Source organism: Macaca nemestrina, chromosome 3, assembly GCF_043159975.1.
Source record: "Macaca nemestrina isolate mMacNem1 chromosome 3, mMacNem.hap1, whole genome shotgun sequence".
Classification (NCBI taxonomy): domain Eukaryota; kingdom Metazoa; phylum Chordata; class Mammalia; order Primates; family Cercopithecidae; genus Macaca; species Macaca nemestrina.
Window position 1 is genome coordinate 70,055,931 of NC_092127.1, and position 22,256 is coordinate 70,078,186.

The following is a 22,256-nucleotide window of genomic DNA, read 5'->3' on the forward strand; positions in this document are numbered from 1 at the left end:
GAGGCAGTAAGAGGTGTTTGAGCCCTGTGGATGCAGAGATAAATGTGTTAACATCTCAGAAAATGTTAAACCTTAGAGATAGTCTACTCCAACTTCCTTCTTTTACACGTTCAAAAAAGCAGGCAGAGAGGTTGAACATCTTGTTCAGGGTGACAAAGTCAGTGAAACATCTGGACTAGCACCACCAATAGCAGACATTCCTTTTTATCACTTGCTTCACTTTGCTTTTAAGTTTCTGTTTGTGGCCGTCATCTCATGCTGAAATGTAAATATGGTAGCTGATCTAGCATTTTGTCAGCTGGACATCAGTTTACTCTTTAGCTCCTTATCAGTCAGATGGCATTTAGAACAATTAGCTTGAAGGTCACTGCAAAATTAAAATATTTTTATAACTCTGACTACTGCTTTAACTCAAGACATTCCTGCACTTAAAGATTAACTCTCGTCCCACTGTTAGTGGCTCTTCATGTCCAGAGTTGAATTTTTTTTTAATTTTTAATTTTTGCAAGAATGGTGAAAAAAGGGCCATGGTATTAGAAAAGGATCATAAAAAGGTGACTTATGATATAACTCCTTTGAAGAGTCATTAGAGGCCAACTAGTTTCTTTATTAGTTTGAGTGGCAGATACAATTAAAGAACCCATAAGAATACATATACCATCAAATTGTCAGATTGAATCTTTAATCCAATGAGCTTTGTTTTTTTATTTTTTTGCATTCCATATTTGGTTAATTTGACATTAAAACCATAGTCCTGTAAGAGCTTGACTGTATTTGAGTTAAACACTAATATCTAAACTGTTTTGTCCAAGAATTCAGACATTGTGCTCTCATATAAATAAGCAATATTGGGTGGTATTAGGTGGTATCACAGTTCCAGTGGTTTTGAACAACCATAAAAATACATATATATATTTATATTTATAGTACCTTATTGTTTTATAGAATCTTTAAAATATGTTCTTTCTGTTAGGCTTCAAAACCGTAATGCAATAATAAAATCCCCTGAAGAAAATCAAACTCAGAAATCTCATTTTCTAATTCTAATGAATAAAACAGTCACTAAAACAAGAAACTGTGAAAATCTGGAACTGTATATACATCCTATGCCAGAAATACCACATCCTTTATTCCCTGCTATTAGTAAATTTACTTCCTGCTATTAGTAAAATGTATAATATTTTATCCTACAATGTGATAAGTAAAAATAATAGGTAATTATGTTTTACTTAAAAATCACCTTTATCCCAAGCCTTTCTAAGTTCAACAGAAAGTTGAATTTTCTTGTGATGGTCAAAGAAGCATAGTACAAGAGCTTGAAAGGATTTCTGACTTCTCATGGCTTGTTAATAATCGATCCCAGAATTCTGAACCTGTGTATCACTGACTACAAGGCTCTTATGGAAAATGTTTGCGTGTCCCCACTGGGTCAGCTCAGAATGTTTGAGTTGTAGTGTGGTGTGACCAAACAAGCAAAAGAAAAGATTCTTTTATCTTAGTAGAGAGAGATTAGGAATTACAGTAGATAATGGAAAGAGGCACAAGCTGTGCTGGCTTCTATCCTGTAGCTTTTAGAATGTTCTTTGTGGAAGGAAAGAAAGAAAACTTCCTGCGGTAAGAATAATGATGCCCTAAGGAAAAAAACATCTGTTCTCCTGTCCATTGCACTGTATTTTAAGGAAAGCAGCTGTTATCTGCTTTGAGTTAAAAGGTGGGCTTGTTCCCACCTCCACACTTCCCAAACTTGAGTTACCGCTCCATCTCTGATGTTGGAGGCTGGTATAAACAACTAAGTCCTTTATCTAAACATTTTAAATCCTTCTCTCTTCCCTTATTTTGGCCCACACATTAGCCTATGGAATTGACTTAACAGAATGCGTATTTTCTGGTCAGTTTTGGACTTGGGAAAAAAGACTTAGTTTGAATGAAGAGGGTGACATTCATGGAAAGTTTAAACAAGTCTGGTATATGAAAGTGAAATCTAAAGTCCAGAATAAAAAGGAGAATGTGCAAGTGCCTTTAGATTTGTAGGGAAATCTACTTTAGATTGCTCCATAAGATTTTATTATTTTGACCTTTTGACTTCCCAAAAGCCAAGTAGTTCTCTCTCAGACACTCACAGGAAACTTAAGGGGTTTGAGAACCTGGATGAAATTTCTTAATTTTTCTTCCCTCTACTTCAAACCACGTAAAGGCCTCTGTTGGTCCAGTTAATCTCAGCCTGATCTAACTAAAACAGTTAACAAAGTGCTGACAGGGTAAATGGTCCAAGGGCGGAGGAGCGGGTGTTCCTTTAAATTCCCATCCCACAGGGCCCAGCAAGACATCTAGGAGAGGAGCCTGTGCGCTCTGCTCAGTCAGAGGGAGCCAGGGGTCCTTGGTCCAAATCAATGTTTTTTAATAGGCACCCAGGTGATTCTTATGATCAGGCTTGTGTGAGGCAAGTATGGTGGGAGACAAATTCTGCTAGTCTGAGCCCAGGATAGCTTTCCTGGACTGGAGGCCTGGCCTCCTCGTTCCTTAACTAGCTGGGCTGCCACGGGCAAGAAAATTAACCTCTTTGTGCTTAAGTTCCTGTACTTGAAAAATGGAGCTAGAGTGTCCACTTCATAAGGTTGTCCCGAGAACTAACCATAAAATCCTTAGAACATTATCATTACCCTTCTTACCAGTTGATTTGCAGCCCAGAGCACTGGGATGGTTCCAGAATATTTACCCAATAAATTATAAATTTCTTTAGAGTGAATAAGACTGGGGAGGTATATAGGAGCCAGATCACTAGAATTCTTAGTGCTGCTCACCCTTCTAGGTACAGTCTAAGGGTGACAACTCCCTTTTCTCCACTTAGCCTACCTTGAACCATATTAGTTACTCTTATGTGGCTCAGTTTTAAAAATGCAGGGAGTGGAGTTGCCACTGTACAAAAAGGTTTCTAGTGTCTTTCATTAAAAAGAAAAAAAAAAGCCACAATACGCTATTTCTCTGCAGCAAAACAAGAAAATTTTATGAATCACTACTGCTTTAATTAACAGCATTATTTTTTTCCTTCTCTCCTTACCTAAGGCTGCTGTGGTGCCATCTGCCCAGACCCTTAAAATTACTGACTTTAGCTTCAGTGACTTTGAGCTGTCTGATCTGGAAACAGCACTGTGTACAATTAGGATGTTTACTGACCTCAACCTTGTGCAGAACTTCCAGATGAAACATGAGGTAGGAATGCAGCGACATCCTTTGGAAAAGTCTGTGTATGTGTGTATGTAAGATAGAAAATTGATTTTGAATGCAAATATGGAATAGGGATTTTTACATTTTAGTGATTAATATGCTGTCACTTAATATATACCCGAGACTTTTAATGAAAAATTATCATTATTAAAAACACATTTAATGGGCTCCTCGTGTGTATCAAGTATCAGGGTGAAGACTAAGGGAGAGTGTTCCTAAAAATGGGAACAGGATATGCAAAGGCATGACCAGAGAGATTGGGGGTGGGGGCCAGGAGTACTGTTGAGGGGGTAAGAATGGCAAGAGAAGCAATGGAAGAAGGTGAGAAGCAAATCATACAGAACCTTGTAAGCCGTACAGATGAATTTGGATTTTACCCTGAAAACAATGGTGAGTCACAGGAATTTTATGCAGAGAAGTAGCATGATCTCATTGCAGTGGTTATAACAATAGTGTACAGGGAAGGACCAAAGCAGAGTGAACTCCTTTGAAAACGAAGGAGGAAATAAAGAGGCCTGATATGAGGCCACGCTTTTAGTTGGAACAGGGTCACCCATATGGGTGAAGACGAAAACTGATTTTAGCCTCTGTGGCTTACCTTATTCACTTCTCAGATAATAGCAAAACTTAAATAAATATCTTCTAATATCAGTTTGAAGATACCAGGGAATTCTGTTGTTTCATAATGGCTATGTATTATAATATATAACAACAAAGAATAAGAGGTAGCAGAAAAGACTATTTGAAAAAAAGAATTCAGTAATCTTGCCTTTAAAGATTACTTTTTCTCATCAGTTGACTGTCTAGTCTCCTTGTATAGATTTCCTATCTGAAAATTTAAATATCTCGAAGGCATCCACTATTTAGCACTGTATTAATTCATACAACGAAAATTTGTTAACATATACTGTATACGCAGGACTGTGCCAGGTGCACAGTTCAGTGATGAATTGTCCCTGCTCTCAAAGGCCTCACAGAAATGAAAACTAAGAGTGATTAATACATTGTCATTTATGGTATTACTGGAGGCCCAAATCTGGTTCTTCCTGAATTTAACCAAAGTGTCTGTTGCTCTTTCTTAGGTGAAAATAGAGAACAGTTGTCTATAGACTCTTACCTAATAATATTTTACTCTTGTTAGAGTGTGTTGATTAAGGGATATCATGTCGTTTAATTATTTCAACAAGTTCTCTAGAAAGGCTGTTACTGGGGTTATTGTTATCCCCATTTTACAAATGAAGAAATTGAGACACCGTGGTAGAGTAGAAAGATCATGGATTTTTGAGTCATAGCTCTGCTACTGGTTAGCTCTTTTTTCCTTGGGCAATTAATCACTCATATTCTCAGTTTCCTCATCTCTTATTAGGGGTAATGGTATTATTCTCCCCACGAGAGTTTTATGAGAATTATACATGCATCTGTGATTATCTAATTGTATGCATGTGTATATGTGTACTTATCTATAATATTCTGTTTAACAAACAGGTGTAGAGTCCATGTCAGTTATCCTATTCTTAGGCCAAGTTTGACTGGTTACATCACTCATCGAATTTCTCAATAGTAAGTCATAAGGCTCATTTTTTAAAGCCGTATCTATTGATGAGATGAAGATCTCATTTGGAGCCAGAAGTTCTATGTGAATCTCACTTCTGCTTCTTGCTAGTTACAGGACTTTATAAACCTATATAGTGTCTCAAATCCCTTTCCATTCCTGAGTACTCCCATTCTTGAAACTAATAATGATTCTGTTGAAAGGACTTGGCCAGAGCAGAGGAATGTGATTCTTGTACTTTTAAACAAAATTCATATAAGTTGATTTATTTCTTCATTGGCCTTTAGATAGCATTTGAGGGTTGGGTAATGAAGATAATCACTTAAAGTTTCTATAGAAATCTTTATTCTTACCACTTGTTGGGTTTTTATCCATGAGGAAAATATTTCCTTTTAGTGTCTGATTCATCATCCTACCTTTTCTGGTTGAATAACTATTATTCTAATTCTTGCCAACATCAGCTTGAACATTGCAATCATTCTGGCTGGCCTTCCTTCCTTAGTGCCTCTTCTGTTTTGTTTCTTTCATATATTATTGTCAGTATAATTTTAGGATGCTGAAATTAAAATGTTAATGCTAGAGAGGATGTTAAAATCATGAAGCTGTTGTGACTAAAAATATTTCATATTGAAAGACAGATCTTCATGTTCTCTGCATGGCTTCTAAATCTTTAGTCATTCTCCTATAATGATTGTAACCATTGCCTCTTGCTGATCTCTGAAACAGATTCTTCGTTCTACTCGAGCAAATCTGTATGTTTTGTGCTTATTTTCACTTTCCATCTTTTACATCTTAATCCTCCCTGAATAATGTCTGTTCCACTCTCTGCCACAACAAACATTTCTCTTCTGCAGAGCCTGACTCAAGAATATCTGTTTGTAAGAGAACCCTAGGCTTGACTTCATGCTGCTTCAATTGCTATTTGGCAGTATATAAACTTGCTCTCAATTTTATGTTTATTTATTTATTTCCTTTATATATGCAATTTTGTTATTTTCACTACTGATTGAGTGTCTTGAAGCAGGAGCTAAGCTGTTTTCTGTTTCTTCTTTTTCTCTGGTGGCATCTTGAGTTCACCACTCGGGAAACTTTCCATAATTGTTGGAGACTGATTCAACACATTGAACATGCTCTCTAGAGTCATCCAAACTGCAAATAACTACTCAGTAGTCCTGTACAAAATACTGTCTTACAAATTTTAATGGTGTCTAGCATATCCAATGAGAACTTACCAGATATGACCATAATTTTCTTGTATGCTGTTGAGAACATCCTGGTAACAGAATCTAAAACTCTACTTAAATATAGGTACTACTTTGTCCATTGGGTTATCTAATTCTCTTAGGTCTGTCCTAATAAAAGGAAAATAGAGGAGTCCATTAGGAATTATGTTTCATAGAGTCATTTTGGTCATCGTTTCACAATATATGGTATTATGTATTTAATTATATCTGTACATTTATGATTAGTAAAAAGATATAGCCAAAGATTAAATTTCTGGGTTTTCCTGTTTATTTTTCTTGCTGCTTTAATTAATCACCAGTAATTTTCTGCAACATATTTTCTAAACATATAGAAGAGAGTTTCTAGATCTTACTTAAAAGTCTCTCAGTAAGATTAATCTCCCAGTAAGATTAATCCATCACCTTCCTGACAGACTCTATTCAGAAATGAAAAAATGGTGGAAGAAGCTGCAGTGTGCTTGGGGTGAACACATTCAATCTTAGGCATAAAGAAATCTTCGCTTGAAATATGGCAATTCAGTGGGTGAAAAGGTGAGGAGACATTAGGTTCTTTGTTATCAGAATTTCCTGTAAACTGAGCAATAGAACAGGAATAAAATGACCTGAAAAGAAAAGGGAGGATATGGAAGCATTGATTTCCCACCAAGTCTTTTATAAGCAGTTTCTACCAACAATGAAAAAATCTTGTTTTTGACTTACTTCTGTAGCTAATCATATTGTGTTGAATATTGTCAAAGCAACATTCTTTTCCCTGGTACTTTTTCCATTTCCCAGGGCAATGTTCTTTGTGTTTGAAGCAACTCCAGTGATATATATAGGGAGAATCACAGATTTATGTTACAAATCCCCAAAAATATAGTAAATCACTCAGATTTGAAGAGAGGCAGATTCTGATACTAACACAAACCATGTTTAGGGCCCATGAGTCTCTGGGGATTTTATTTAATACACCACTTAGAAGTTAAATTAAACCCAACTCTTGAGGCTTGCTGAAGTCTGTCCTCCCCCCAGCCATCTTTCAAAGTATTTTTATATGGACCCCAGGGCTTTATTTGGCACATATTATTTTTTAAAAATTTACTTATTTGTAACCTAGCAGTAACTACCTGAATAAGTATAATTTAAAAGGACAAAGAACTAATGATGGCATTGTCTTGTAGCTCCAATTTGTCCTTGGACATGTACTATATACCTTGTTACTAGTCCACCCCCAGGGCCTTGCACTAAATACCTTCACAGATATACAACATGAGAGCATGGGAAGAACTTGAGAGTGGCTGCTTTTATCGCTGTCTGATGATGAATTCATACCTATGTGACTCTTTGGACTCTCCTAGTTGATGACACATGGACATGGCACATGGACACATGGACTATATATATATATATATCACCTAGTCAGTGCCCTATCCTGCCAAAAATACCTTTCTTAGGGATGTCTTGTGTTTTGTATCAATTTAATTAGCATGGTGGTTAACATGGTAGGCTGTGAAGTCAAACCGCTCAAGTTTGAATTTTGGCTCCATCCCTAACGAACAATATATCCTTCAGCAAGTTACCTCTCTGAGTATCAGTTTTCTTTTCTGTAAGATGATCCAAATCGGAGTATCAGGCTAACTGTGAAGGCTTTGTACAGTGCCTGTAACATAGTAAATGTGTGAAGATGTTGGCAATTATTGTTACTACTTATGTTTTATTCCCTAAAGGTTCTTTGCAGATGGATTTTAAGTGTTAAGAAGAATTATCGGAAGAATGTTGCCTATCATAATTGGAGACATGCCTTTAATACAGCTCAATGCATGTTTGCTGCTCTAAAAGCAGGCAAAATTCAGGTACTTTTTAGAGCCATTCATATATCTAATATATTTTGTTGCTTAGTAGTAAAATTTACAGCATATTCTTTCAAGTTCACTTTAAAGTGCACAGATAATTATTTAAAATAATATTTGCTGCAACTTACATAATAAGTTATATTTTGTTAATTAAAGAGGACTAATCTGGCAAAACTACTTAGTTGCTAATTTTCTTCCATATATAATATATATGGCATATTAGAAAACCTTTAAAATAACTTCATGTTGCACATACATAGTCTTTGGGCAAATAAATATTTCCTTCTGAGGAAAGCACTACCTTATTAAGAAAAAGTAAGAAAAAGTATCACATTTCTCTTGTTCACATTCAACCTGCTCCATAGTAGAATTCCTCAAAAACCACCCAAGTCCTGAACTTGCTTAAGTTAGGTGTCTCTACTGCATTTTCTCTGGAGCACTCAGTAAATTTTTTAAGTACTGTTTCATAGAAAGGGTTTTGGTTTCATATACATTGACCAGAGACTGTTTAAAAGGAAGATCAATGCAGAAAACGTTCAAGTAATTCGTTCCTTTCCAGGCCAAATTTTATCCATATCTCTGTCCTTAGATTCTAACTTCAGTGGGAATCGACTAGTTATTCCAGGTAAGTGATTCCAGGCATCCATCATATAACTGTTTTTAATTCAGAGCTTCCCTGCCTTTTTCTTTTTGTAAATAAATTCTTAAAATGTTATTCTCTGTGTCTACTTTCATAGGGTGCACATTTTAACAGGCTAAATCTAAAAGAAGTGATTGTTGTTAAAGAAGTGAGGTGAAATTAAATACACTAGTATGATTTTCCTACCTTAGCAAACACGTGTAGGTTGAGTATCCCTTATCTGAAATGGGACAAGAAGTGTTTTAGATTTCAGATTTTTTTTAAACTTTGGAATATTTGCATTATACTTACTGGGTGAACGTACCTAATCTGAAAATCCAAAATATTCCAATGAGTATTTCCTTTGAGACTCATTGGTGCTCCAAGACCTTCAGATTTGGAAGCATTTTGGATTTCAGATTAGGGATACTCAACCAGTGTAAGAAATTGTGTAAACTTATTTTGGGGTATGGGAAGGTCATAAGGATTATCGACACTGAAAACTATCCTTGTTCTCTGTGAGGAATAACAAAATGATGATTTTTGTGTTTGTTGTAAAACCTATTTAGAGTACTGAGAGTTCTAGGAAAATACAGCTGATGATAATTTTAAGTTGTGTCTTTTTTGCTAATGAAGGGGAACAGTATTAATGACAATACTCATGGCAGATACTAAAAATTAACCTATATTTAGCTTGGGAGTATATTATGTAACTTTTTGAAGCCAAGTTTTCATTTCAAATCATTTTCTTTCTATTGTTTTGCTTGAATTAACATTGTCTGCATTCCTTAAGGACACAGCAACTGATAGCAGAGAGTGAACAGAATCTGTAGGGAATTAAAAGAGAAAAAAACAATTATTTAAAGTTTATTATGATTATTTCACATAATAATTAAGAATTAGCAATACTTACTATAGGTAGACAGATTATTAGTTTATTGAGGCATTTCAGCTTTTCCTGTTCATAAGTGACATTTGTGGTGATCCCATTGTGAATGACAAAGGACAACTGATTCCCTGAAGAATAGGATTCTAGGGTTAGTCCTTTGTGACTATAGAGAAGTATGTATGTAAAGCACTGAGGGGGAAAAAAGATTACTGAAAAGAGGTAATATAATGTTCTTCACCACATTTTATTTGTTCTTTCCTCCAATGTCTTTGATCATGCAGAACAAGCTGACTGACCTGGAGATACTTGCATTGCTGATTGCTGCACTAAGCCACGATTTAGATCACCGTGGTGTGAATAACTCTTACATACAGCGGTAAGACTTTCCCAGTAAAGCAAGAAAATGTTTTCTTTTAATTATAGGACTGTATGTTTCTAAGTTAAAGCCACAGCAAAATTTGATGGTACAAAATTGCAATTGGTCAAGGTCCCATAACATACTCTGGTTATATTTAAAGGAAATGGAAAAAATAATGCAGGTTCAGTATTATGTTTATAATTTTTCAGCCCTGAAGTTCAAACATATTTATGTTGAGAATCTTATTTCATTAGATAATTACCAAGAGTTTTACTTTAGTTTATGTACATCCAGCTTAACAGCTCCCTTAGAAAACTACTAAAACTAGTTCAAAAAAGGTAACATTTCACCCTGCAGTAGAAAAGATAATATTTGAGAAGTACTTAGCTCAGCCCTGCATACTTATTAAGTGCTCAGGAGAAGGAGGCTTGTGGTCTTAGTGGAAGCTATATAGCACAGTGTTGGAGAACTGGGCCTCTGTCTAATTTCTCTATACCATAAAGTCCTGATACATGAAATGGAAATAATAGTTGTAAAAGATAATACACATCAATAGCAAGCAGAATACTTGATGCCTATTTAAGTCTTAAATATTAGAAGCAGATGCTAGAGATATACCATCATCAGATGACTGCTCATTGGCTGAGTTTGAGAGTGAGATACTATCTGTTAGGACAAGCATTTCAGGCTCCTTTAAGAGCCATACTTAAGTGACATTTGAGATGACAAATGAGAGGATAAAGGTGACATCACTTTTCATCAAATGTTTGAGCCACTGTGATATTTTTATTTTCTTGTAGAATTTAGTTGAAAGGTCTACATTTTAAGTGCAAGATCTCTTACTACTGAGCATTTTTTAAGTACACAAGTGATTCAACTAATGGACAGATCTCTCAAGGAAATTCCAGATGTCTGATATCTAGAGGGAATTTCAGAAAGCTCTCTAATCACATTCTCCTTATCTAAATAAATGGAAAACTTCATGTAGAAAGAATTGTAGTGATGTAACAACCATGTCCTCTGCTGACCTTTGATGGGAAAAGATAGCAAGGTCTTGCCTGAGTATCAGAGTCTGGCTGTTTCCTCTTGAAAAATCTCATGTTGTGAAGAACTGACTGAGTGACATGTCCTTTGTCCCCTGCGCTTTTGTCATGTGATTGCAATCCTGAGCCTCACATAGACACAGAATAATTATGAAAGGGGACACTGCCATGAAAAGATGGATAGTGCAGAGTCAAGCCACATAGTATGTGCCTCCACAGTCAGCACAGCCTAAAGATCAGAATCAGCATGTGCTACACTGAACATAATATTATTAGTATGTGGATTATTAGTGTATGGATCGCTCTAAGATACTATATTGCCCTGCTTTAGAGTGAAAAAAAACACTCAACTATTTTTTCCTTTGTTTATTTAAAAATAATTACCCCAAAAACATCTGGAGAAACGTCATCTTCTCCAAAAAAAAAAAAAAAAGAGAAAGAAAAAGAAAACATCCTGGGAAAGACTCATCGACTGCAGAATCTTGCTTTCACACACACACTACAAAGCAGACTTCAACTTAAAAAAAAAAAAAAGTTAAAGCAGTTTCAAAGATTTTTATTTCTTCCTACATCCCTGTGGTTTCAGTAGAGGAAACCAAGAATTTTCCAGGGATTTCTCTTTTTTTCTTTCTTTGCTGGTAAATGAGTGATACTTAAAGTAGAATTTTCTTAGGCAGGGGACTCAGGAGAGTATGAGTACCATAAATATTCCCATGTAAAGTACTATCTTCTAAAAACGTATACTGTGTCCAGCCCTCATCAGATATTCAAACTAATATTTAGAGAAAATCAAAACAATAAAACAATGCACAGAGATGAAAGTAACTTATCAAAAAAAGAAAAAATGGTCATGTGGTAGCAAAGTTTGAAACTGAGGTTGTCCTTATTCATTCTTGAACATCTTTTCAGAAAATTACCCTGAAATTACCTTGAAAGAAGATATTTCTTCAATAGAAAGTTGCCCCTTGAGTCGTCATTTGATTATTTGAAGGCTTCTTTGATTAGGAAACTACCATTGTAGAGGAGTTCTACAGGTACGCCAGTGGCATATGTGAGGGAAGAGTTCACTGCTCATGCTTACTTCACCCACTTGGGTGAAGCAAGAAAAGAATGAGGGCCAGGCACCCACTTGGGTGAAGCAAGAAAAGAATGAGATCACACTCGTAATCCCAGCACTTTGGGAGGCCAAGGCAGGCAGATCACGAGGTGAGGAGTTCGAGACCAGCCTAGCCAGTATGGTGAAACCCCATCTCTACTAAAAATACAAAAAAATTAGCCAGACATGGTGGTGGGTTCCTGTAATCCCAGCTACTCAGAAGGCTGAGGCAGGAGAATTGCTTGAACCCAGGAGGCAGAGGTTGCAGTGAGCTGTGATCTCACCACTGACTCCAGCCTGGGCAACAGAGCGAGACTCCATCTCAAAAAAAAAAAAAAAAAAAAAAAAAAGAATGATCTCAGATAGATACTGAATTCTTATTTTAAAAATAGGCAGTAATAGGAACAAAAATGGCTGAAGTGCAGACAACCACTAGAGAAAACACAATTGTAGCATTTGGGTTATGTAGAGAAATTACCTGCATTAGGCCTGCATTCAATATAAGAAGACTGTTGTAGATGCATTTATTTAATTAGATTCAAGTTTGGTGTTGATAAAATAATGCAGTGAAATTATGTTATACTCTAGGCAGATAGATAATGAATAATTATTATATTAGGGCGTTTGCCCTTTGCAAGGCGGAAAGAGAGTGATAGAAGTATAAAATGTGATTCTTGCCATTAAGGAATTGTCATAGTCTCACGAAGTAATAGTGATCACTACAAGAACGTTTCTAGTCCTGAGTTATGTAGAGCAGGACTGTAAGTGTTCAGCAGAGAAGACTGGTCCAGTCAGATGTAGTACAACTCCATTGTTAATGCCGGAAATGAGACTTAAACTTGGTCTTAAAATATGGGTAGGATTTGGCCGGGCGCGGTGGCTCAAGCCTGTAATCCCAGCACTTTGGGAGGCCGAGACGGGCGGATCACGAGGTCAGGAGTTCGAGACCATCCTGGCTAACACGGTGAAACCCCGTCTCTACTAAAAAATACAAAAAAAAAAAAAACTAGCCGGGCGAGGTGGCGGGCGCCTGTAGTCCCGGCTACTCGGGAGGCTGAGGCAGGAGAATGGCGTAAAAACCCGGGAGGCAGAGCTTGCAGTGAGCTGAGATCCGGCCACTGCACTCCAGCCTGGGCGACACAGCGAGACTCCGTCTCAAAAAAAAAAAAAAATATGGGTAGGATTTAGGAAGGAGAAAGGATAAATATATTTCAGGAGCACCATGAGGTAAGCACTTTCTTGGAACAGTGGTGATGGCTAGCTTGACTAGAGTTAGAAGGTTCACATTGATTAGGAATGAAAAAGAAGAGAATGAACAAACGGAAACTTTCTGAGGCAGGGTTATAAAACTAAGCAGTGCATTATAGATTTGATATGGGTGGGAAAAAGGAGCCACTACAGTGTGTAATAAGCACACGGTTTTAGGAAAGAAGTCTGAATGTAAGCTACAAGGGGAATGGGTAGAAATTAGAACCACAGAGCTCAACTAGAAGGCTGTTACAGCAAGTCAGATATAAACTGAAAAATCACATATGGGCTAGAGAGAGGAAGAGGATGAAGGAGAAAAAGAAAGTTTTTGAATTTAATAATAAGCAGCTAGTTATATATAAGCATGAGGGAAGGAGATACGACTTCTGGTCCAAGAAATTGGAACAGTGATGGTGCCATTGATGAAAATGAAAGAGCTGGGAAAATGTATATGTGTGCACTGAGAGAGAGGGATGACAAGCATGGAGGTTAGGGGAGTTTTGGCAATAAGTCGAGTAGAAGATAATAAATAGGGTGGTAGTTAGAAGTGGTAAAATGATCAAACAGATGTGTTTTTTTCAAGGTTAGAGATGCAGTAAAATCAGGGGGAAAAGGTCTCCTGCTGGCCACAAGGAGATTTGTGTATATTTGTCCTAGGAGAACTTGTTCTATGCCATGACTGTCTTCTCTGCTCTAATAGAGGACAGAAGTGAGCTGAAGTCATGGTCTGGCAGTGGGAGTAGAGGTCAGCAGGATCTGAGGGCACTACACCAGCACAAAATCATGTGTGAAGTTCAAGCTGGGTGAAGTCCATTTTATCCATGAATGAGATGATCCCTGGTCAGGTTGGAGATCTTGAGAGCCTGGAGATCTATGAATAAAGTGAAAGTTCCATTCAATTAGACCTATGTCAGTAGTAAATACTAATAATAGAAGCTAAAACTTTATATAGGCCTTATGGCATTTGAAACATTTTTGCACTCTTTATTTATTAGTTTATTTAGTCCTTATACCACCAAGCAGTGGCTGTGATGGTTATGGTAGTTAAGAGCCAACTTGAGCCAGATGCCCGGCTTCAAATCTTGGCTTTTCCTCTTACTTTGTGACCTTGTGCAAGTCATTAAACTTCTCTATGTCTATTCTATGTGTAATAGAATAATGAAAATACCTATCTTCTGGGATTTTCATCAGGATTAAAGGGGTATAAATAGATGTAAAGTGCTTAGAATATTTCCTGGCACATGTTAAATGCTCTACAGGTCTTAGCTATTTTCACAGGGGAATGTTCTTAGCAACAGATAGGAGTTTAAGATCTTGCTTTGTCCTGTGGTCAATAAAGGAAGTGGCAAAAATACTGTGCCCAGTAGAACCTAGTAGCTGTGGAACAAAGAAGCAGAGCCCTGTCCATCGTTATGTGCAAAGAGATAATCAGTAGTGTCAAGGAGGTCAGAGAACTCTGAGGTCAAAACGTGAAATGAATCATCATTATGAATATCTATGTCATTGAATATGATTGTTGATTGGGAGAAGAAGGCAATCATGATGATTTGAAGAGAAATGATGAAGTAAAGAACTAAATGGGATTGAAGGTTACAAAGAGATTGTTAGAGAATTGAGCCCAGAGTAATATATACGGCTGAAAAGCAGAACCAAGGACGTTGTTAGTCCTTTGTGACATAGGCAGACTGGGGTGGCAATATAGTTCCCCACCCCCATGGGGCTTTCCTTTTCTGTAGATTTCTAAGGCTTCCTATTTCTAAAATATTGGTCTGATTTCTGCATTGGGCATCTTAATACTACTGTCAGAGATAGACCAACAACTGTGCAGGACAGAGGAAAATGCAAAGTGAGTGTGCTGGTCCATTGGGGCTCACTGACAGCAGCGTGGGAACAAAATTCTGTAGCAGTAGTGGTTTAAATGGGTCCTTCTGTTGCAACCTTAAAGAAGCCACATAGCCTTGTGTTTGAAAGAGGAAAATGCAACAGATATAGAATACACTGATTTCCATGAATGTTTTTATATACAGGAAATTCGGGGCATTTGTCACTCTGTTATTGATTCATAAATCTGTATTTTTAGAATCTAAGTAAAGACAAACACAGTTTGCATTCATCTATCTCACAAGCCAAGAATTTTCTCTAATGTGAAACAATCCCTTCTGTGTCATCTAAAAATGTAATGTGTGTTTGAAGTTCTAACTTGTTTGTGTTATATCCACCTAATAGCATTTCGTAGTCCAGCTCCTAAGTAGGTCAATGAGTGGATACTATGTGCCTTTAAAGTACTTTGGTATCCTAAGACCATGTGATGTGTTGAAGAGGATGTACTTGAATGCCAGCTCTACCATTTATATCAACCTTGAGCACATTATTTTTCACTGAGCCTTTGATTGTCTAGAAAGCAAAAAGATGGCAACTTGAGAGAGGTCTCAGCCGAGGTTACCCTTGAGGCACAACCTGAGATGAAAGTCAGTGTGCATATAGCTTATTTGTGAATATGACCCCAGGGAGCAGGAATGCGGGACTGGGAAGGAAGCAGGGAAGAAAGGAAAGGCAGTAGAGGGGATGAGTTATCCAGATGTCCACCCATACTGGGTCTTAGTCTTCCCAGGCACTTTGGAGTAATCTTATGAAATAAGACCCAGAACTGTTGACTGGCAAGACAAAGGCATTTGTATCTAGGTCTGTGTACCCCACTGGTCCAAGGTGGTCCGCAGGCCTTCACTCTTTCACACTTTCAAGTTGAACAAATATGAGTGCAGAGAAAATTCCTTTGGGCACCAGCTGTGGGGTCAGAAAGCTCTAAGGCAGAAGTGAGAGGTATTAAAGGTAGGCTGGGGCATTCTAATTGGTACTTGCATGAAGTCTGTTAAAGCGTGCATGAAACTGGACACTACATCAGGGGATGAGTAAGAGGTGGGATTGAGGGTTTTGATGTGGTAAATGGGAATGCCCTGCCCAGAGTTATTGTAAAAATTAAATATAATAAACTAAAAAAAACTAAAGCACACTACCTGACATGTTACAGGCTCTCATTATAGGCCATCTCCCTGGATGATCTCATCTACTCGCATGCCAGGATTACCATCTGCATGTTGGTGCATTCCAAATCTATATCACCAGCCCAGACTAAGTTCAGACATTTATATCCTTTTGGGTCTATTTCAGGCACCTTAAAATGAACAGATCCAACATTCAGCTAGTCAGCTTCCCCTGCTTCATCCCCCATCTTTGATCATCTTCTCCCTTTTCCTATGTCAGTAAATGAGGTCAGCATCCCAAGGCAGAGACTTTAACATTCATACTTTTTCCCTTTTCCCCCTCATCCCCTCATCTCCCTCATCCCACTCCTAGTCAGAAGTCATTACCAGTTCCTATCTGATCTACTCTGAAACAGCTCTCAGATGTCTGCTTCTCTTCCTTTGGGCTGCTGCCACTCTAATCCAGGCTCTCTCTTACTTAGATTCCTAGAAGTTTCCCAGTAGTCTCCTAACTCCCAGTAGTCTTGATACATACACAATATCTGTTTCCAGTAAGTTCATCCTTTTTCAGAAATCTGCTCATGTTACTCTGTTCATTGTCATCCCATTTTCCAATGCTAAGCACAGTACCTGATCCATAGTCCAACTCACTAAATATGGAAGGAGCAAAGAAGACAAGAAGGGCAAGAATTAATTTGAGAAAGGTTAGGACAACAGTAACATTGATAAATTAGCAATATAGACAACACTTTAAACAATAAGAATAGATGGGATTATCTGTCCTCTTACCTTTATTTTCACTTTACTATTTTCGTTTTCCCTCAGGTCTCTCTCACTTTACCCATTTTTCCCCCACATTACATTTCTTCAGTCTTAGGTAGCTTCTCTATCTTCAACAAATTAAATGCAAAGTAAAATAACCATTCAGATAGTAATAGGGAGAAATAACAAATCAGTTGTATTATCCACCACTTGTATGTGGAGCTTTACAATTCACAAAGCCCTTTCCTATAAATTTTATGAACAGAGGTTTTCAGAAATTTCGTCTTTTTCTTATGAAGAAATAGTGAAACCTATGCTTAATATTCACATGTGAAGGGTCCTGAGAAACATGAGGTGGAGGATTGTGCTTGTCGTGCTTTAAAGCTTTATTTGTGACTGTCTCAGTTCATATAATGAACTGAGTATAATGTCATTTCCTTTCTCTTCATTCAGCCAAAGGGTCTCTACTGCTTCACCAAGTTCAATTAGCAGAACTAGCAGGATATTCTGCACTAAAATGACCTGGATCCCACATGGGGAACTTTCCAACTCAGCCGTCTCCTTCCTTCCTTCCAAGGGAGCATGTGCTCTGAGTATCCTTCTTTTTCTTGCCTTTCATCAGTCATACCTCAGTTAATTCCATCTCAGTCAGTCCTTTTCTTATTTGCAGGCACACATGAATAAGCTGACCTTCAGCCTGAGCATTATTTCAGAGGAAAAGCTAATGTGAATTTGTTTCAGATTTTATATCAATTGCAGTTTTGAAATTGAAAAATATAATTGGTACAACTATTTCAGTGGGTTTTTTTTTTCCATGTTTGGAGGTATTAATTTTTTGGTCCTTACTCCTTACTTCTATTTTAATCAGTATTAAGACCAATGAAATTGTTCATACTTTGCACTGGCAATGGTTCCATTGATATTTGAAAACAATTTGACTCTTGGTATTTGTTTCCCAGAGATTACCTCACTCTTTTCTCAGAAAAGGAGGGAAAATTATTGATTAATTTTGTGAAGTAGTCTCTCTTTTAGTTAAACAGTAATAAAAATGTACTGATAAACTGGCACATTAAGGAAACTGATCTTTTTTCCTTTCTTCAACAAAATATTTTCAGAAGTGAACATCCACTTGCCCAGCTCTACTGCCATTCAATCATGGAGCACCATCATTTTGACCAGTGCCTGATGATTCTTAATAGTCCAGTAAGTACCTAATTTATTGTTGTGGAATTTTAAAAGAGAGCTTTATAAATTCAGTTTTATTTTTAGTTCTTGGATTTATTCCCAGCATCATAAATTCTTGCACATACTTTATTCCTTTTTGGGTAAGGAAGGCAAAGCCAAAACATTTGAGATCCTCACAGCCTCACTTCTCTAGACAACCAGAACTATCTACATGTTGCCTGATAAGGGAAATTTGGTTATTCTACTCTATGTGGCTATTCCAAATTAGAAACAAACAAAAATGTGTATTTTGTGGCTCTCAGTTAATTCTGCTTTTTTTGAAATGAAGTGGTTTCTATAGCTCAAGCATTTGTTTTCACAAAGCAATACCTTTTCTTCTTTTTACTGAAACTTCCAGTTACTAAGAAACAATTTTATTAAAGAATAAAGCTACTTAACTACTTGGTGAAATGAATATTTATCAACATAAGAAAGCATATGCTATGGTATGCTAAACATACTTATGTTAAGGAAAACAAGATTAATTTAATATGCACCAGGATATTAACAATGGCTGTGCTGGTGTAATGAAATTGTTCATTTTTTTTTGGGGGGGGGGGTGATTGTTCATTATTTACATTATCTGCTGTGTGTAGGTATTACCTTAATAATATGAAAAAATGAAAGTTTTAACTATTACATTGAACATACACAATGCATGACATATAATCTTAAAACAGTTTTACCCCAATATCACTAAGTTTACTCAGTGGGGCTAGTTCTTTCCTGAGCCCTGGAAAAAAATTCAGGGATTCCCATCACTTTTCTGGTCACGATTTTGTAAGTAAAAACCCTCTAGTTACTTTAGGTCCCAATATATAGTATAGAGTTCTCAACTCAGAAACCAAAATGTGTACTCCTGGGTAGCAGTCCAAATTTTGAACCTGATTTAACGTTTCACGTTTTCTGTTACTGCACTGGTAGGCTTCTCCCATTCCCTACCTTGTGTTTCTTCTGACTCCTTCCTCTCTCCCCAACCTCCATGTAGTTTCTTACCCCTTCATACTTGGAGAATGGGAAGGGAGAATAGGTGAGAAATGTTAAAACATTCTTAACAGACTGGTGCTGAGATGAGTGTCTTGCACCTTTTAAGACAAGAGTCAGACACAAGTCTACTCTAGCCCCACCTCCACCCACTAAATGAGAGGAGACATACACAGGAACTCCACGCCCCTCTCTCTTACCTGAGGTAAAGGGGAACTCACTCTCATGCCTCCCTCAACACCTCAGTGTGGGGGAAGAGTTAAAAGTTATGTAGCCTGTTTTGGCACCCTCCTTATAAAGTCTGTATATGGTCTAGTACAGATTGTTTTTCTACCACATGTGATTGTTTAGTATGAATTATATCATGTGTGATTGGGAGGTAGAAGGATGGTATCAGTATACCATAGACATTCTATCATTTCATACACAACCTCCCTGGGGTAAGAGGTGCCAGAATTATAGAAGTTGAATTCTGACCTTCGGCAAGAAAGAAAAAAGCCCTCCCCTTGGCTCCTGCATATGCAGCCCTTTCCGTTCTTTCTTAGGAATATTAAAAATGAGCACTTGCACCTGAGGCTCTCTCCCTCGCTTTGGACTGCTGTAGCCTCTCGGGAGCTTGCTCTTCTTTCAATGCCCACCTTAATAGCAGACTTACTGTCTCAATGATCAATTCTATATGCATGATCGCAGGGCCCCCACAAACCAGCATTTCTACTTGATTGTTTTTGTCCATCTTTAATGTCCTCAGAGACAGCCTCCAGACCAGCCAGACTGGCCCATCCAAGTTACTTCCAGAGGAACCAATTCTTGGTTTGGTTTGTGCTCTGGTTACAAAGTTGCATAGGTTTTGAGTGGTCTTTCCCAATACCATTTTTTTGCACAATCCATGTTATTTTTAGTGTACAGTTTTTCAGAACTGAAATTTCTCAGGAATGTATATGTCATGTTGTAGTAGGAATATCTGTACTTTTGCTATCTGTGTGTTTCCACTAAAACTTTCATTTCAATATCCCATTACAAATTTAGCTCCAAAGAAAGAAAATATGCTAACTTTTTTAAAAGCATATTTTACAGTATTCCTATCAACTGACCTGTTACTATGTAACTTATTATGTAATATGTTGTTGCTTAATATATAAGGAATCTGGTTATCTATATGGCTGGCTCAAATTATAAGACCTATCTATATATTCTATCTTTGTAAGCAAAATTACACAAGAAATTATATCCTCAGCCTTTGGGAGTAAAAAGTAAAAATATAGCACCAAAAGACATTTCATCTTCCACTTGAAATTGTTTTATCTTAAAATAAGTATTAGAAGGTATTTTCTGAATAATTTTCTGTTTAGTCTAGAATCTAAAATGATTTAGTATTTAAAATAATGTTTATGGTTGTAATTATAGATTATTGTCATTAATTAGATCCAGTTTCAGCATCTAGTTATCCTCTAACCAATGTGTTTTGGCCTCAGCCTAACATACCCAGAAGTTCCCCTGTCTTCATAACAAATCCTCTGCCTTCAGATCTCTTTCCTAAGCATCTGGGTTTTTTCTTGGCCCTAAGATATAGGAAGCATATCTGACTCAACTTAGAGATGTTGTTTTGATTGTATTATGAGTGCCCGGTCTATGTATTTTACTTAGTTCAAGATTAGAGAACCACTATGCTTTCAATTACAGACAAGAAATAAAAAATGGTTACATAGTGAAAACTTTGAATGATTTGCACATGGGTTAGCTACCTTTTAAATATTCCTTATAGATGTTTCAACCCACGCTTTCTTTCTCCACTGACCAGTAAGCACCCTTTGGCTCATGCCCTTTACCCATCTATATTAAGATGTTCCTAAGGAATATGCACTGTTACCATAACTGACCAAGTTAAAATTATATAAATTTGCACCAGAAATATTATTGGATTTATTTAAAATGCCATAGAGAAGTGACTTTTTTCATAAACCATTGTTTAAAAATTTTACCACTTCATTCTTCATATCCATTAATATGGCTTTGATTTTTTTCAAAGTTTTACTTGCTCTTAAATTATAGCAATTAGTCTGCCCTATGGAAAAGAATAGCTTTAGATTTTAAGTCTGGACTAAGGCTTAAGGAGTATAAAAGTGGGAAAAACATGCGTATGTAGGCAGATGAAGCATCATGAAGCAGTTTACATGTATGACAGAGGGGTGGGGTGGGAACATAGAGGGGAAACATTATTTCATGGTATTTAAGTATGCCCTCCACATTCATGAGTTTAGAATACTGGGCATGTGTTTAAGATATGTGAATGTGTTTGCAGATTTTGTTCTTGTCCGCAGCTTCTCCAGGGTGCTAATGTTGGTTTTCTTTTTTTATAAAGGGCAATCAGATTCTCAGTGGCCTCTCCATTGAAGAATATAAGACCACATTGAAAATAATCAAGCAAGCTATTTTAGCTACAGACCTAGCACTGTATATTAAGTAAGTTTTAAGAAATAACCAGAGAAATAGGTCTTCGAAGTCTTTCTGAGAAATTTCAAAACACAAATGTCCTGGCAAAACTGCTTATCAGACTATGGAGCAGTTTCCTAAAGGGTAGCCAGAAAAGTCTACTCCTTTGGCTTACTTACTGCTGGAAATTAAGAATACCTATTATTTCTGATGTTTATCTACCGCTGTGTCTCTGAAACTATATACAAATCTACTAGCCATCTCAAGGTCAGTCATTCCAAGCCATGTTGTCCCAAGATTATATGTCATTTGCTTTTCCTCCTTTCCCTTGCTCCCCACAACTTCTGACCATTTCATGACTCCTTTATACCGTTGTTCAAGCTTAGTCGGGCAGGACAAGGAGTTACTGCCAAGCAAGTAACTCTTGTTTCTTTTCATTTGATTTTGGCAGAAGAATATTTATGTAGAACTTTGAAGTTGTTGATTCTAAAATAAGAGTATATATACATTAGAGTCATCTCTGTGATTATGCATATTCATGATTAAACTGCCTTTCTAAAAGCTAGAAAATACTTTCCTGCATTTGAGCAATCATAAGTTTCCAACTCCTAGCTGAGATCTTTGATGCATGTGTAGGAATGAGGGGAGTCAGGGAATCACACTCAGGATTCCCTTGTAACAGGAGTCTCTCTTCTTCTGTAAGGGATTCACATTTATGGTTGTAGTCACTCTTAGGAGAAGTAAAAACCAAATAGAATAAACACACAAA

At 37.0% G+C, this 22,256-nt stretch overlaps 1 protein-coding gene and 1 long non-coding RNA gene across 8 annotated transcripts in view; one reads left to right on the top strand and one right to left on the bottom strand.

Moving 5' to 3' along the window:
• Nucleotides 1–22,256, top strand: part of LOC105486179 (phosphodiesterase 5A) — a 134,133-nt gene that overhangs the window by 99,383 nt on the left and 12,494 nt on the right. For all 3 annotated transcript variants that reach the window (XM_011748900.3, XM_011748902.3, XM_011748901.2), the window contains exons 12-16: nt 3,064–3,210; nt 7,728–7,853; nt 9,643–9,737; nt 17,965–18,052; nt 21,417–21,517. In XM_011748900.3, coding sequence (XP_011747202.2) covers nt 3,064–3,210; nt 7,728–7,853; nt 9,643–9,737; nt 17,965–18,052; nt 21,417–21,517 — 557 coding nt within the window. The remainder of the gene's footprint in view (nt 1–3,063; nt 3,211–7,727; nt 7,854–9,642; nt 9,738–17,964; nt 18,053–21,416; nt 21,518–22,256) is intronic.
• LOC105486177 (uncharacterized) overlaps nt 13,752–22,256 on the bottom strand; it is a 66,191-nt gene continuing 57,686 nt past the window's right edge. For all 5 annotated transcript variants that reach the window (XR_003019030.2, XR_011621050.1, XR_011621048.1 and 2 more), the window contains 3 exons: nt 16,623–16,737; nt 16,121–16,278; nt 13,752–13,977 (listed from right to left, as the gene is read on the bottom strand). This is a non-coding gene — a long non-coding RNA (uncharacterized lncRNA). The remainder of the gene's footprint in view (nt 13,978–16,120; nt 16,279–16,622; nt 16,738–22,256) is intronic.